This window comes from Podospora bellae-mahoneyi, chromosome 7, assembly GCF_035222275.1.
Source record: "Podospora bellae-mahoneyi strain CBS 112042 chromosome 7, whole genome shotgun sequence".
Lineage (NCBI taxonomy): Eukaryota > Fungi > Ascomycota > Sordariomycetes > Sordariales > Podosporaceae > Podospora > Podospora bellae-mahoneyi.
In genome coordinates, this window is record NC_085886.1 from 2,344,081 (window position 1) to 2,358,872 (window position 14,792).

A 14,792-nucleotide genomic window follows, 5' to 3' on the forward strand; every position below is an offset into this window, starting at 1 on the left:
CCGTATGGATCGGGTACGAAACCCGAGCGACGGGCATTTTGTGAGGAGCACCGAAAGTGTATAGACCAGGCCAAGAATGATCAGTTCTCACTAGCTTGCTAACTTGCTTGCTTGCTTTGCTTCCACCAGTCCCATAACATCATCATGCTCAAGCAGCCAAGAACTGCTGAACATACTCCTTGCGATAAGCGTTCTCATCCAACCCCTCAGTCCTGTTCAGAGGCGTCCACTTGGGTTCGTCCTTGAACAACCTCAAAGCCTTGATGTACTATTATTTTCCCCGTTAGCCATCACTCCCTCACCACCACTAACAGCTATTTCCAGTAGTCAGTGAAACTTACATTATCATCATCAGTAGTAAACCTGTGGTAAATCCCCGCCGGCAGGATGATCAGATCGTTCTTCTCGAGGAAGATCCTCACCCACCTCTCGTCCTTGTCCCTGACGTCAAAGTACCCCTTGCCGTCCTTGACGTACCGGATCTCTTCGTCTTCGTGGAGGTGCTCGTCGAAGAAGGACCTGACTTTGGTCTCGTAGATGTCGCCCATGGCCTCGGGGGAGACGGTGATCTCGTCGCGGTTCTTGTACCCGCGCTCGGCGGCGAGGGCGTCGACGTCGGGAAGGGAGGGGATGTGGTGGTAGAGGACGCCGAGTGAGAGGAGCTCCGAGGGGGAGATGGGGGTGCCTGAGTTGTGGGGGAGGCGTTGGTCGCCGGGGAGGTCGTCGTAGATGTAGGCTTTCATTTTGGGCTACTTTTGAGTATAAGGGTGTGAGATTGAGGTTTGGGGTGTGAGATTTCGAGTTGTGAATGTGAGAGCTGAGGGGTGAGAGGTGAGGTGAGAAATGGGCGGAATTGATGATGGAAAGGGCAGGGGAATGGTGGGGTTATAAATTATTTTGGTGATGAGGGGCGGGCGCTGCCTTTTTCCAGAAACACAACGAACACTTGCGCCTTCAAAAGGCACACCTCACGCAGCACACACGGCAAATTTTCTATAAGATATCGGGCGGATTACGCCAGAAGTGGCATGTCAAACAGACCAGATGAACCACACACCTTTTTGCGCGACAAGATCGGAGGATGTGCGTGACGTCGTCAAAAATGTCCCGCAATTGCGCAATCGGAACTGTTACCGTTTTAATAGCGTATTGTTACGGGATGACGTGGGTAAGGGTTGTGGGTGTGCTGCATACACAACCCTGGTTTTTGGTGAATAGGGGTAGTGATGCACAAGTCAGGGGTAATGAGGAAAAAAAGGTAAACTGGTGTCATGCTGCTTTATAGGTAAGTCGTGGCTTACTGCGTGAGGGTCGAGTGTTCATTACGATGTCTAAAAGAGGTTGCGTATCTTTTGTTGGAGGCCGATGAGGAGACGATGGCTGCTCTTGCTGCTTCGAGATCACGAAGTCTCGTATAATGAATGGCCCAGCAATTAGATTTCAGATACCCGTATCCCGATAGTTTCTAGACATCTTCAACCAATGTATTGACCCCGGAGAATGGCCAACAAGCTGGGATTGCAAAGAGGCTATAAAACATACTTACTATGTGCTCAAAAGTAATTGAATATCTTTTGGCTACCTATATCATTCATCATATCTTTAGGACGGAACATCAGCTCTCCAAAGACATCTTAGCAGCTTCGAAAAGACCATCCCAACCCGCAACACACCGTCTCCCTAGCTTAATAGATACACAGTTAATAACAGATTGCGTACATCGTGATAAGTACGAATCAAAGTTCGAGACGTATTCGCAAGACATAAGACGCCTACGTTTGTATCAGCGTATCCAGATAAATGACATCATCACGCCAGCTCCATACGCCCGCACAAGTACACCACAGTCGCCCAAGACTCGCTCGCTTTTCTTGGACCATCCCAGCAACTGGTTAACTGCCCAAAACGGGCATGGCATCAGGTAACACCCATGCAATACATCCCCCAAAAGTCTTCCCAGCAGCTCCAAAGACCGGCGACTGGGCTGTTCCGAGCATCATTTCAGCCCTCGCCCAACTTCCGCCCCGGTGATGTACAGCAACTCAGAGTGGCTGCGTTCGCGATATTCGCCCCCAGATCCAAGACATCATGGGACTCCTCCACAACTTCCCAAACTCGCAGACCCGTGAGATGGCCTCGACCTAAGCAGGCGTGAGTCTGGCCGCGGGTGCAAACGCAAAAGACACTGGCTCAGCAGCGCTCGCGAGCGCTCTAACATTCATCCCAGCCAATCAATCTGGCTGCGGTACAGCATTTTGCATGGAGGATAGACAGAGATATGGACATATGGCAGAGGTGTAGTGTTCAACCTGCACTTACATGACTATTTATTCTATGATTTGGGTCGGAATCCTGCTTAGACCGGTAGGTAAGTAGGTAGGTAGGTAGGTAGGTAAGTAGGTAGGTAAGTAGCTGGATTTTGAGAGATGATTTGTTTTGGAAGATCCGTTAATACATGCCTATCACAAAGAGATATGCATGCATATTTGAAGAGTCACTGTATTGTAGATCTCAAACTCAATGCTATCTAGAGGCTTACGCCACCCAGTCTACCACTTTGACCCGCCCCTCAAGACATTCCCCAAGAGTTGTCTACTCCGCCTGACCAACAAATGCCGGCAGCCTCTTCGAAACCTCCTCCCAAGTCTCCAGGCCGTTCGCCATATTCTTGATAGCCTGAACGACCCCGTCCTCCGAAGCCCTGACTTGAGATGTCGAGTCCCTGTCCCTCAATGTTACCAACCCATCCTTCACGGTGTCAAGTCGATCGTGATACCGAGGGGCGTGCCCAATTCGTCATTCCGGGCATATCTCTTGCCAATAGAGGCACTCGACGAGTCCGCAATGTTGGAAATCCCCAGAGAACAAAGGCGGGCGGATAACTTGTGCACGAGGGGCGTGAACTAAGGCTGGGCGAAGAGGGGGACGATGAGAACCTTGTTGGGGGCTACCCCAAAGGGAAGAGACAAGACCTAATCAAAACATCAGTAAAGAAATGCCAATGCATGATGATACCTTCCACTTACTGCGCGGGCCTCATCACCAGGCTTATGCCAATACGTCTGTTTCAAGACACAATAGAGGATTCTCCCAATGCCAAATGACGGCTCAATAACGTTGGGGGTGTACACCCGTGTGTTCTGGACGCGGGTAACCTTGGCGATGGCCAAGAGTTCCTTCGACAACTCCACAGATGTCCGTCCATCACCAAGCGCCGGAGTGTCGATAGACACAATACCCTTCTCCGCAATCTCTGAAGCCAGACGCTCCAGAGTAGGCTGATCCAGAGCTTCCACTGCACTCTGGATGACCTTGGCATCCTTCTTGAACCGCGGGCCGATGAGCTTCTTGTCAAGGGTAGCCTGCCACTCCTCCACCTTAACTGGCTCTGAGAGAGCCTCTTTGACGATCAAAGGGGACCCAGTGTAGGCCGAGTGGACAGTCAAATCGTAGGCACTACGATCAGCGCAACTGACACACGGAGAAATCGAAATTTCCACAGAAAAAAGCTCACCTGCGCAAGAGTATTCTCATACTCCGCGGCAGTCCCCCCCGTCCAATTTGGCGGAGTTTTTGGTCAGTCCCTTGGTGCCACGCTCAATCCGCGCCTTCAGCACATTCTCAACCAAGTGATCCGCACGCAGGTAATCCCCTATCAAACGGTGGAAAAATTAGCTCAAATTCTCAGAAAGATAGGTCGGGCAATGACAAACCTCTCCTTGCACATCCAATCCGCAAACTTGTCCACATGTCCGCTCGTCTTGAGGACCAACTCCGGCGTAATCACCGTGCAGTCCAACTCGAGCATATTCTCCTCCATGACGAAATGTTTCCGCCAATCGACGATGTTGGCCTGGAGGGCGCATCCTGGGGGGCCATAGGCGAACAGTCAGCGATTATCGCCCTTGAGGTTGGCGGAGAGTCGATAGATTACAAATGACTCGGTGAAAAAGAAGCGTCTCTTCAAGACGGATTCAACAAGTGGTCGATTGAAGGGGCCGCGGTTGTCATGGGAGCCATAGTTGGCGGTTGAGGCTAACCCAGTGCGGTTTGACAGGTGGGGATGGTGGAGGGAGGTGCCAAGGGGACCGTTCGTGGGGGAGGATTTATTTTTGGAGGGGTGACCCTGCGTAAATCAACGGGCATGGTCATAGCTCCTGTGGGGCCTCTCCTATCGATAAGATATTGAAGAGGTCAGGGGATTCATGGTGTTTTCACTGTCCTCGCAGCAATAGGCAGTGGCAGCAATAGACTAGTGGCAGGAGCACATTGGCAAGAGTAGAAGAGATTGAGTTGTGTTAGAAGAGGAGTCACGTACTAGGTAGCAAAGTAGTGGCAGCAACAGGGTAGTGGGGGACAATATCTTAGTGGAAGCAACAGCAACAGCTTTCTAGGTCGTCAACAACATTCTAGGCCATCAACAGCAGTCTAAGTCATCAACAGTAGTCTCACCGGATAACGGTCACGGCAAGAACTAGAGTAGTGCCTTAGACAAGCAGGGCAACCTGAAAGATACGTTGGTAACATCAGAGCAAATTGCAAAACCAGCAGAGTAGCTATATTGGCAGCAGCAAAGATATCAGCAACAGCAGCAGATATATTAGTACTTGAGCCGAGCAGGGTATTTCAGCAAGACAGCAGAATATATCAGTAAGACCAGCAAAAGATATAAGCACCAACAGTAGAATACCTGTATTGGATAACAGGCTCCACAGATTATATTAGCAGCCACAGCAAACTGCATGGGTGGCAGGAACAAAAGCACCATCCGAGGGTTGTAGTAAAATCTCTCACTATGTAGCAATGGTAGGAGAGCTCATCAGCAGGAGTGAAGGCTATTCTCATGGGGTAGAAAACGGACTCGCGGTAATTGGTAGGGACAGGGTGTCTCGGCACCAACAGCACCTGAAGAATGGCTATAACAAGCTGGAGCTGGTATTAATGGAGAGATAAGCCGTATGCTGCGGGAGAAACAGAGTGGCAGCAGCAGTTGCAAATTAAGTATCTTTAATTACAACAACAGAAAGGAATAACCATGACCGAAGCAGGAGTGACAGCCTATGGATATAGAAATGTAAGAGACTGGGAAATCACATCTTTTAGCCACAGCGTCTACAGTCTCCCCATGATCTTTTTCCAGCATCTGATCCCAACACCAACATTTCACTACCATCCGATCTACTACAGTTCCGCCTAAGCATCTGTATATCTATGTAATTACTGTGCCATGTTCAGCAGCAACGAGTGCAATTGCGCTTTTGTCCACAAGCACCCAGACAAGGTCTGACTTTCATAGAAACTGTAAACAAGTCAATCCGATAATGTAGAGACGAAGTGGTTAAGTAATTAAACCAAAAGATGTAAGTGTAAAGATGAAACGTTTCCAGACGAAGATGAAGACAGCACCTTAAGGGAAACCCTTCCATTGTCAATCCCCCCCCATCGTGAACTTCACAGATCAAAACGTGTCTACAACACGGACTCTGTGACTTAACATCATAACAATACCCACATCATCACGTCACCACATCATCACGTCACCACATCACCAGATCACTACATCAACACAATCCAGTACAGAACAAACGTAATTATAAAACCCCTATATACGCAAGAAAACCACAACTATAGCTTGCCCCAGGCTGACTCCCGCCCTCCCAGTCACCAAGCAAAGTAACGAAGAAAGCACAATTGCCACTCCACCCAGAAACCTCTTGTTCTAGTCTATTCCCCCTTGCTTTCCAGGTTTCGAAAAAAAAAACCCCGATTTGCCTCCCTCCTTGCTTTTCTCTATAGAGCTCAAATTCTCCAAGATTACCCACCGCCCGGACCCCATTATTCGTGTATAGAAAAAGAATGCTCGTCTCCCTCTCGTTCTAGTCATGGGAGAAGCGCAAGAATCGAAGCAAAGAGATAACCCCCCCCCCCCCAATATAGGTTGGTAGCGAGAGGCAATACCACAGCTCTAAAACATGCGATAATGCCTCGCCAGCCAAAAGCCCAGAATGCAAAAAGTCAAGAGACTGCCCAGAATCCCAAAGAAAGGCGCGAGAGTGGCCCCGTCTCCATCCGCAAACGGCACCCTGACGTTCATTCCAAACAGGCCCGTCACCACATTGAGCGGGACAATGATGGACGCGAGCAGAGTCACCTTGCCCAACATACGGTTGGTGTTTGTCCCTTGGGCAATACCATCAATCGAGATCTGAGCGAGATAATTGCTGTGCGCGCGAGACAGCATCTTTTCGCAGTGGCCGAGGTTGTTCATCATGGTGACAACGTGATCCTGGATATCGCCAAGGTACATGCCTATGTCCATACGTGGCGTGACCTTGTAATTCTCGTTGCACCTCTTGGTGAAGCCTCGGAGGACGTCGGCCTTGCCGCCAAGTAGTCTCATCAGAGCCATCGTGTTCTTGCGTGCTGTGCCGATCTTGCGGAGGAACTGTGCCATGTCATCTGTACGGGCAATGAAGACCTCATCCTCAATCTGGTCCGTTTCGTCCTCAAGCGAGCGGATATCAGGAGCGAATGAATCAACGATATCGTCGCTGCGAGCTGGTCAGCTTTGAAACTGATTAAAAGATACCAAATACACTTACATCAAGGCGTAGCAAATCCAGTCGCTACTGAGCGAGACATAATCCTTGAGCATTGCGATTCTCTTCCGCACGTGAGAGGCATGAGAATTCTTGGCATAGCTGAAACTCAGCGTGCCCTCGCGGAAGACAACCGCATAGATGTTGAAAGGCTTGAACTCCTTCTCCCCATCCTCGTCATTCTCGATAAAGAATGATCGGAAGCAGGCAAAGTAGTACGACGGAAAGAGTTCAATCTTCTCGCGAGATTCCTGCGTCGTGATATCTTCAATTGTCAGGGGATGGATACCAAAGGCCCTGCAAACGGCGCGCACTTCCTCTTCAGAAGGGTTCTTCATATCCAGCCACCACACACCATCCGTCTCGCCCTTGGGGAAGCTGAAGAGACCACGGATATCCTCGCCCTCCACGAGCAATCCTTCGAGATCGGGGGCATTGATTGTCGATTCCCAGGCCGAAGAAAAGAAACTGACCCGGTTTGGATCTGGCTGAGGCACCGGGAGTTGGACCTGCTTGACCTGTTCCTCGTCTTGACCTTTTTCGGACTTTTCTTGGTGGCTCTCTGCGTCAAAGGCTGGCGACAGAAAGTCACCATCCAAAGTGATCATGGGCGTTGGAACATTAGATGGGTTGGTAGAGGGCCGGACATCAGGGAATGTGCGAAGCACAGAAGGTCGACGAGCTGCTTCACGGGCCTCACTTTCGGCTTTCATGAAATTCTCCAGATAGTCAAAGTCAATGTGTAGGGTGGCACCACTCCGCTCGTCCTGAAGCGGAAAGCAGACATCCTCCTCGGCCGACTTGTTGGTCGCAAGACTGGCGGCATCATCACTCGCCGCCACAGTGACCTGCTTGCTGCGGTAACTATGCCGACTGACAATGGATGCAGTCCTCTGAAGCGGTGGCTCCTCCTGCTCATTCTGCTCCGGCTTCGGTTCCGAGAACGACATGTCGCGCTCCCGCCGGCGGGCCTCGGCAAAGGCCTTGACCGAATTAGGAGGCGACGAAGAGCGATCCGAAATCGACTCGATGGTTGGCCGACGGGCGCGTCTCATGGTGGGCGAGTTCTCAGGCCCCTCATCGTCGATGATGGCCTCTTCAAAATCGCGAACAACAGGTTGTCCAGCTGCAACAGCTGCAACTTGGCGTGCCCCGTAAAGGGAGTCAAATGTTCCTCGTCGAACGCGATCAGGGCGATGCACCGACGCCGTCTGGTTTCGGTGGTCGTCCAACTCTGGAACAGGGGTCGAGTACCCCGAGTTTCCGCCCATCTCCTCCTGGTCGGACATTTTCGTGGTGTGTCTGCTTGTCGTCTTGCGGTGATCCAGTGGTATTGATAGTTCCGTCCCCTTTCTCAGTCTCTTTCCTGAGCTTCCTTACTTTTCCCGATGCAATGGGTCCTAACCCAGCCCAAGAGCCCCTAGTGAGGACTCAGTCGCAGCGCATATTGCCGTGGGTGTCGTCGCAAGAAAGCACCAGCGGGGGGCAGCGAACGGCCGGGAGCCGTCCGCAACGACGCTCTTGTAAAACACCTGAATTGAGAAGAAGGCCGCGGTACCGGGACTCTGGTAAAGCGACGCTGGTGAAGATGGCGGGTGATCTTCGTTTCTGTGATGTCAAATTAAACTCGTAGGCTACTGAAGGCCAGTTAAGGCGGCTTCTTGTTCACTCCACTGTAGACCAGCTCAGGCCCCAGGAGTGAACGAGGAGTAGAAAACGTTGAATCGACGGTGCCCGCCAGTTTGTGATGACGAAGCAGTCGAGACAGCCTGTGCGACTCGGGACCCGTATATATGTCGCAAATTCGGCGCGCTATCGTGATGGTCTGATCAAACCAGCTTCTGGGGTCGAGATTATTGGCGCTGACTTCTATGAAACAATATTGATGCAAGCTGGCTAATGGCGATAGTTGCTAAGGAGAACAGTCGGCAGGCATGGCCTGTTCCTAGGTAGGTAGGTTGCGGATGTTGGTGATGAGTGATAATTAGGTGGTGCAAGGAAAAAAAGAGCAAAGCAGGTTGACCGCGTTTTGAAGCTGACAGTCAGATATGCCGGGCATATGACGTTCCTGATTCACTCAAGGATAAGGGGCTGCGCCACAGGTGAATTTCTTAAATAAACCCCTGTAGGAATGCGAATTCACTCCGCTTGGCAGGGAGAGGTGACTTCTCAACGGTCACCAGGTTTGTCGAGGAAGATGTTGTAGGATGGGATGGAAGGGGGAGGGATGGAGGGATAGTGCTCTGGGCCCGGCGATGGATTTTCACTTTTTGGCCTCTGCTCAAAGAAATTCCAAGTTGTTGGTCAGGAGGGCTTTCCTTGACATTGACTTTGCACGGGATGGAAAAAGTTTGGCCACTTAGCGCCGCCGGCGTTAGTCATCGCTAACCAAAAGCCCGCAATTCGGGTATCAAAGGGCTAAGAGACTCTGGTCATAGAATTGCGTACGTAAACAGGGCAGAACGCCTCCATCATCAGGAGAGCAGCTAGAAAGCTCGATGACGCTCCATCCGAGAGATAAGCTCACATTCCCAATTCCTCCCTTCCACTGCCAATGAGGAGAGATGTCAACCCCATCCCGTCAATAATACAGCAGCACATGCACTGCACAGGTGCATGATAGGGGAGTTGTGTTCAGCCTCAACAGGGGCTGTTGGGCTTCGACGCAGTAGCGACCTCCCCAAAATGCACCAAATCTTCCGGGAAGTGGGGCTTATATGTACATTCTGATTGGCCAGTCGCATTCAGGCACACACACGGTGCCCTGTCCTGTGCGCTGCCGGAGGGCAAGTGCAAGCGGCACGTCCCCCAGAAGACACGTTGAAACCAATTGCAGATCCACTCTTTTGACATCAATCACTGTGGACCAGACCACGGCGCATCACAAACAATTCATATCAATCGCGATAGCAACGACGACCTCAATCGCCAGTTCCCTGTCCAAAGTCCAGGCTCATCCTTGATAACTCAAGATGGCGGAACAACTCCTCGAGCAAGCCCGCGACATCTTTGAAGGCCAGATTGTACTTCCCTCCATCTTCCACAACAATCACCTGTCCCCCCCAAGCTAACTTATACATCCCAGGACTTCGAAGGCCAAAAGCTAGTAGAGAATCTCGTCAACATCTCGCTCTCGATAGTAGGGGTACGATTCTACCACAATCCCCTTTTCCAGCAGACAGCACTAACTTCACCCCAGGCAATCGCCTTCCTTGTCGGCTACTTCCTCCAAGACATCAAGCTCGCCGTCTACATCGGTCTCGCCGGCACCGCCGCCACTTTTCTTCTTACCGTCCCTCCCTGGCCAATCTACAACAAGAATCCCGTCAAGTGGTTGCCGGTAGCGGGAGCCGCACCACCAACGAATATAGTTATCGATGAAAAGATGCTGCGGTGAGGGAATCGGACGAGGCTATGTGTATTTCTGAGAGCAGTTCAATTTATGGTTTTAGTGAAATGTGGTTATCATTCGGGACATTGTCTTTTGCATTCTCCAGGGCTTGATTTATATGGGGAGGGACATCAGCGTTCGTTGGTGGCTTTGGCAGCATAGATGTAAGAACACTTCATGGCCGGACTTTAAACACAGATGTTGGTGTCTGTCTTTCTGCTAACTAGCACCAAAGTTCTGGATGACCACCAAATCGGTGTCTTAATACTGGCACACACCAAGTGTGATCGTGAACGTCGTTGAATTCCTCTAAGCAGGGGAATTCCCATATCGTGAACTCCTCTTACGAGGCAAGACTCAAGTACATGTGCTCGTGTTGTAAACCCAGTCCCAAACTCCCAAATTATCACCAGTCGTCTGTGTCCCTTCGCTTGTGCCATATTCCAACATTGTGACAGCTGTGTTGTTCGGGCAACTTCCCATCCAAGCTCCGCCTTTCAATTTAGATACTCTATCGACCGTACTTCTGGAACTCCCAGTCCCTATTGTCGAGTGGGCATACTTGGCGTGCCTTGAGCCATCTGGAGATGCAGTGGAAGTGGAAGGCGTGGTTGCAAATGCCCCAGGCTACAGTGCACTCCTCGCTCGTGGCTGAAGCTTGGTTCGCCTGACATTCTATACCTGCAAGGAGAAACATGTTAGCATCCGGACCGCAAATCGTGATATGATATCAGACAACAGCTTACACAAGTCCATGATGTGGTTTCGGCAGATGGCACAATTGTCGACCACTATGTCCCAGGCCCACAAGGCTACCGCATTCCACTAGAGTCGCGTCAGCTATCGTAACGTCGAGCTGCATCAAGAGCATATTATTCCTACTTTCTTGACTTCGAAGCGCTTCTTCCCATCCTTTCCCTCTCCGTCAGCGGCGGTTCCTTTCTTCTTGGTGACGGGGGCCGCGGAGGCGGGCGCGTCAGTCGCGTCGGTCATATCAACGTCGGCCATGGTTGTTTGTCGTCGTTTTGCGAAACGGGGTCGAAGTGGTGGACAAGTTCGTGTTTTGTTTTCTGAAATCTGCGATGCGGGGGGAAAGTTTGGTCTGCCTTCGCTGGTTGTGCTGAAATCGCAGCTACCAGGCAGCGTTGGTCAGTCTCCGCTTTGGCTTGTTATTGGTGCAGGAGAGGCGGCAGAAAGGTGTTAGGCTTATTATGACATCAACCACGAACCAGAGGCAAGTAATCTCCTTGAGAATATCTTATCAAAAACTAACAACCTCTTTCCCCCACGATCTAGTGAAAGACTCGCTCTTCCAAGAGCGCCTGGTAAATCCAAATCCACCAGGCAACTGCGTGTCGCAGCCGCCGTCGGGCTGAGTTGACAGCCCCGCCACAACCCCGCGCCGACTGATGTGTCAGGCTGGATAAATGCATACCAACCAGGATCATTGCATAGAGGCCCCGTATGATGCAAATCATGCAGTGCGCTAGAAACCGGGACTTTCTCTTGCCGTCTCGCAACGATGGGCCCTGGCGGATACCACCCTAATAAATACATTGAACGCTTCACTGGCAGAGACGTCATGATCCAGATCATCCATCTACATTGGGCTTGAAGCAGAGGAGAATCATAACGACTTGTCCTGTTGGTTTGGGCTGTTGGGCTGCCTGAACAAACACCTGAACTGAGGCCTACCAAGCAATGCTGGGCAGAGCGAGCTTGGCAGCTGGGACAAAGACGGGAGCAAGTGGGCAGTTGGGGGCAGTCACAGCCACTCTCTCTGCGTTCAGCATTCCATCAGCCAAGAAATGGTCCCTCTTGGGTGGTCATCCTGTTAACCGTCGCAATGAATGATAAGGGTTTCAAGTTCTTGAGAGTTAATCCAAGCCATGTGAGCCCGGGCAGTTTGAGTTTTAAGGTTTTTTTTTTTTTTTCTTTTTTTTTTTTTGCGAGAGCCTCAAGGGGTCTAGTAGACAATTAAACGCACAAAATGAAGGGTTTGATGGCGAGTAAGTTGGCCAGGAGCAATGCTGCTCCCTCATTGGACCTCTTGCAGGAGTGAATGCGGTTCGCGGTTACAGGAAAGGGCGCGCGGGCCAAGTGCACGATGGAATTCAGGCCTGGCTGCCAGGTCAGCCTGCCCGATCGGCGACAGCATTAAATATGCGGTATCCTAGGGAAGCCCCAGCTACTTGACTCCTCCCGCCTCCATCGCGATTCTCTTTCCTACCACAATAAACAAACCCCTCAAAAAACACCCCAAAAACAAGATGCGCAGAGAAGCGACCGCCGAAAAATTCATCATTGCCAATTCCAGTAGTCTTACCGAGTCATCAACAAGGACCAGCGCTCCATTTGCCCTCCGATCAACCGTCACGTCGACGTTGTCGAGCAGAGTCGTTCCCCGCCCGCCCATCCCATAAATCGTCACTTGGAGCACGCAAGTCACAGAACCTCTGCGCGCCACCCGCAAACGGTCTATCTAACCTTGAGGTTATCGCTTTCTGATCGACTATAAATCCCTCTTTCCCATCTCTACCCGCGGGACTTTCTCTTACCACTATGCTGCAGCAGCAACAACGACAACCGCACGAACAACTGCGTGCTAAGCACACTCCAGGGAGACGGCGACCAAAGCGCCCGGGGAACTCTCCCGCCCTCAAAAACTATGCTTCGGAAAACGATGTGCCTAGCGATGCGTGCGCACCGGTTGACCTCGGCATTCCGCTGACGCCACAGAAATCTGTGTCAAACAGCCCTGCACCCGTCTCGTCGTCGCAAGCGCAACCCAATCAATCCGGCAAGCCCAAAGGTCGCACTGCGAACAACAAGCCGCGCCCAAAGTCAGGCCCTTCGACATCGCCTGTTCCAGCCAGGCATGGTCGCAACTCTCCTCCCGAGTCGGCTCCCGCAAAGGCCGCGGGCCTCCCTGCTGCGTATGCTGGTGCAACATTTCATGCGTCGCCGGCTCCTGCTTCCCTCCCGATTCCCAGTTTTCTCGCTGCCAAGGCCTTGGATTCGCCCGGTATTAAGGACACCGGCCGTGTCAGTTCAGAGCCTTCGCCTCCTGCCACCGATACCGAGGCTTCTACCCCTCGACAGAGGATCATGAGCGCTGAAATCACACGAGAAGAATCGCCGCTTGATTTCTTTTTTAAGGCTCACAGAGCTGAAAAGGAGAGCGAGGCCCGCAGGGCGAGCACGGCAAATATCTCGATTCCTCCATCTAGCATGTATTCGCCACCAGCCCAGCCGCAATCTCCTTTGGCCCCTAGGACAGTCCCGAACGGCATTGATGCCCGTCGTCACCAGCGACCAGTATATCAGCGGAATGGATCAAGCGGAATTTCAACTTCGGAGTTGGACGGCAACCCAAGAGCCCCCATTGGACCAGCCTTCTCGACACCTTATAACGACAGGCTTCGGGCAGCAGGACGCATCAATGAAAAGCAGGCCAACTCTCCACAGAGGACTTTTCATCAGCAGCAACAGTTCGCCCCTCCACAACAGTCATCGCCGGCAGATGCCACAGAGAGGCTCAAACAGTATCTTGCCATTGGTTCTCAACCACCGATCAAGTTGGATTTCACCAAAGCATCATCCCAACCCAAAAATCAAGCTCCTCCCAAGCCAATCACTTTGGAGTACACCCGCTCGGGCCCGGCACCCGACATTCCCAGGCAGTACCCCGTTGCCGGGTATGCTAGACCTGAGTACAGCCGACCGGCAGACCTTGTGGACGCAGAAGATCATCTTCGTCGTGTGTTGAAGATTGACGGACTGAATCTAGGAGGAGCGCGCCTTCCAACAAATTATCAGAGCTCCTAAGTTCTGGTGCAAATATGCAACGGAACGCCATTTCTTGGCAAGATCCTGCATTAAGGCAGGGCATCTCATCTGTTTCATTTACCTTTTCCATGTTATTGGTTTTGTTACCTCTCTCCATTCTGGGCGTTTAGGGTATTTGTTTTTCTACGACACCAGGCACGGCATGGCGATCACGATTTATTTCAGGGCTTTCAGTGCGATACGGTGGCGGACTTGGTCTCCTGGGCGAAGGGGTACGGCGGCTCGTCACAGGGTTCTGGGGTTCTTTTTACTATCATGATTCGGATATGGTGGGTCCCTTGGGAGTTGATTTTTCATTCATTTTCAGGAGCAATCGTCTGGATTTCTGGCATCATTATCTTTGATCAGAAGGAGTCACTTTGACTTTCCTTTTCCTCACCCCTTTTGATGCCGAGTTTTTGAGGCGAACAACAAACGGGTTGCTTATCAGTTGAAGAAGAAAGACGTTATAGATTTCTTTCCTATCTACGGCTAACTTCTACTACGATACACCGAGGGCGGCGAGGATGGCATTGGGACTTTCTCTTTTTAGGGATGGGTTTCTCCGGGTTTTTCTCAAACCACATTGGCAGGCGAGCATGGCGGGCATCTTTCGATTCAAGACGGGGGTTGGGATTTGGAAAACGGATGGTTTCCCGAATGGGAACAAACGAGGCTTTGTTTGTGCCTCTGCCAAGTTCCTGCCCCGCGCTTCTCGAATCTACCACGATCAACGACGACAATGTCATCTCATCATCATCATTCGCTTCTTTTACTGTTCATCCACATACATCACCAACCCACGACGATACCACGTTGTATCCAGCCAGCAAAGCCAGCAAAGCGAACCATCATTCAATCTTTTTTTATATCTCTCTTTCCTCCTCTTCGGTTCATCGTTGTTTCATTCGAAACATGGGAGTTCATGAAAAGGGGGGCGGACGGGACCTGCCTTACCACCTGACCTCATCAGT

At 51.3% G+C, this 14,792-nt stretch overlaps 6 protein-coding genes across 6 annotated transcripts; 2 read left to right on the plus strand and 4 right to left on the minus strand.

The window, feature by feature from the left end:
- Positions 1-87: 87 nt before the first annotated feature.
- ADI1_3 (1,2-dihydroxy-3-keto-5-methylthiopentene dioxygenase) lies at positions 88-1,211 on the minus strand. The gene is made up of 2 exons (XM_062882421.1): positions 342-1,211; positions 88-268 (listed from the first exon to the last, which is right to left on the minus strand). The coding sequence occupies exons 1-2, from the start codon at positions 741-743 to the stop codon at positions 149-151; spliced, it is 522 nt and encodes a 173-aa protein (XP_062728462.1). The 5' UTR covers positions 744-1,211; the 3' UTR covers positions 88-148.
- Positions 1,212-2,486: 1,275 nt separating this feature from the next.
- QC761_0108730 (uncharacterized protein) lies at positions 2,487-4,087 on the minus strand. The gene is made up of 3 exons (XM_062873199.1): positions 3,714-4,087; positions 3,027-3,456; positions 2,487-2,972 (listed from the first exon to the last, which is right to left on the minus strand). Exons 1-3 carry the CDS (start codon positions 3,818-3,820, stop codon positions 2,904-2,906), a joined length of 606 nt encoding a protein of 201 aa, XP_062728463.1. The 5' UTR covers positions 3,821-4,087; the 3' UTR covers positions 2,487-2,903.
- Positions 4,088-5,572: 1,485 nt separating this feature from the next.
- QC761_708730 (uncharacterized protein) lies at positions 5,573-9,116 on the minus strand. Its single transcript, XM_062882422.1, has 2 exons — positions 6,603-9,116; positions 5,573-6,551 (listed from the first exon to the last, which is right to left on the minus strand). The coding sequence occupies exons 1-2, from the start codon at positions 7,886-7,888 to the stop codon at positions 5,966-5,968; spliced, it is 1,872 nt and encodes a 623-aa protein (XP_062728464.1). The 5' UTR covers positions 7,889-9,116; the 3' UTR covers positions 5,573-5,965.
- A 31-nt stretch (positions 9,117-9,147) lies between these two features.
- On the plus strand, positions 9,148-10,304 carry QC761_708740 (uncharacterized protein). Its single transcript, XM_062882423.1, has 3 exons — positions 9,148-9,622; positions 9,685-9,744; positions 9,799-10,304. Exons 1-3 carry the CDS (start codon positions 9,572-9,574, stop codon positions 9,994-9,996), a joined length of 309 nt encoding a protein of 102 aa, XP_062728465.1. The 5' UTR covers positions 9,148-9,571; the 3' UTR covers positions 9,997-10,304.
- On the minus strand, positions 10,264-11,587 carry HRT1 (RING-box protein hrt1). Its single transcript, XM_062882424.1, has 3 exons — positions 10,873-11,587; positions 10,737-10,815; positions 10,264-10,671 (listed from the first exon to the last, which is right to left on the minus strand). Exons 1-3 carry the CDS (start codon positions 10,996-10,998, stop codon positions 10,502-10,504), a joined length of 375 nt encoding a protein of 124 aa, XP_062728466.1. The 5' UTR covers positions 10,999-11,587; the 3' UTR covers positions 10,264-10,501.
- Positions 11,588-12,552: 965 nt separating this feature from the next.
- On the plus strand, positions 12,553-13,818 carry QC761_708760 (uncharacterized protein; the record flags this gene model as incomplete). Its single annotated transcript, XM_062882425.1, has 1 exon — positions 12,553-13,818. The coding sequence occupies one exon, from the start codon at positions 12,553-12,555 to the stop codon at positions 13,816-13,818; it is 1,266 nt and encodes a 421-aa protein (XP_062728467.1).
- Between the last annotated feature and the right edge of the window lie 974 nt (positions 13,819-14,792).

Excerpts from the sequence above, each read along its gene's own strand:
- HRT1 (XM_062882424.1), bottom strand. The coding sequence starts at position 10,998 with ATGGCCGACGTTGATATGACCGACGCGACTGACGCGCCCGCCTCCGCG. Across the intron at positions 10,816-10,872 it reads AGCGCTTCGAAGTCAAGAAA|TGGAATGCGGTAGCCTTGTG; the intron begins GTAGGAATAATA and ends ACGCGACTCTAG. Across the intron at positions 10,672-10,736 it reads AAACCACATCATGGACTTGT|GTATAGAATGTCAGGCGAAC; the intron begins GTAAGCTGTTGT and ends TTCTCCTTGCAG.
- ADI1_3 (XM_062882421.1), bottom strand. The coding sequence starts at position 743 with ATGAAAGCCTACATCTACGACGACCTCCCCGGCGACCAACGCCTCCCC. Across the intron at positions 269-341 it reads TTACTACTGATGATGATAAT|TACATCAAGGCTTTGAGGTT; the intron begins GTAAGTTTCACT and ends GGAAAATAATAG.
- QC761_708730 (XM_062882422.1), bottom strand. The coding sequence starts at position 7,888 with ATGTCCGACCAGGAGGAGATGGGCGGAAACTCGGGGTACTCGACCCCT. Across the intron at positions 6,552-6,602 it reads TGGATTTGCTACGCCTTGAT|CGACGATATCGTTGATTCAT; the intron begins GTAAGTGTATTT and ends ACCAGCTCGCAG.
- QC761_0108730 (XM_062873199.1), bottom strand. The coding sequence starts at position 3,820 with ATGGAGGAGAATATGCTCGAGTTGGACTGCACGGTGATTACGCCGGAG. Across the intron at positions 3,457-3,713 it reads GATTGGATGTGCAAGGAGAG|TGCCTACGATTTGACTGTCC; the intron begins GTTTGTCATTGC and ends CGCTGATCGTAG. Across the intron at positions 2,973-3,026 it reads CTGGTGATGAGGCCCGCGCA|GTCTTGTCTCTTCCCTTTGG; the intron begins GTAAGTGGAAGG and ends TGTTTTGATTAG.
- QC761_708740 (XM_062882423.1), top strand. The coding sequence starts at position 9,572 with ATGGCGGAACAACTCCTCGAGCAAGCCCGCGACATCTTTGAAGGCCAG. Across the intron at positions 9,623-9,684 it reads ACATCTTTGAAGGCCAGATT|GACTTCGAAGGCCAAAAGCT; the intron begins GTACTTCCCTCC and ends TATACATCCCAG. Across the intron at positions 9,745-9,798 it reads TCTCGCTCTCGATAGTAGGG|GCAATCGCCTTCCTTGTCGG; the intron begins GTACGATTCTAC and ends ACTTCACCCCAG.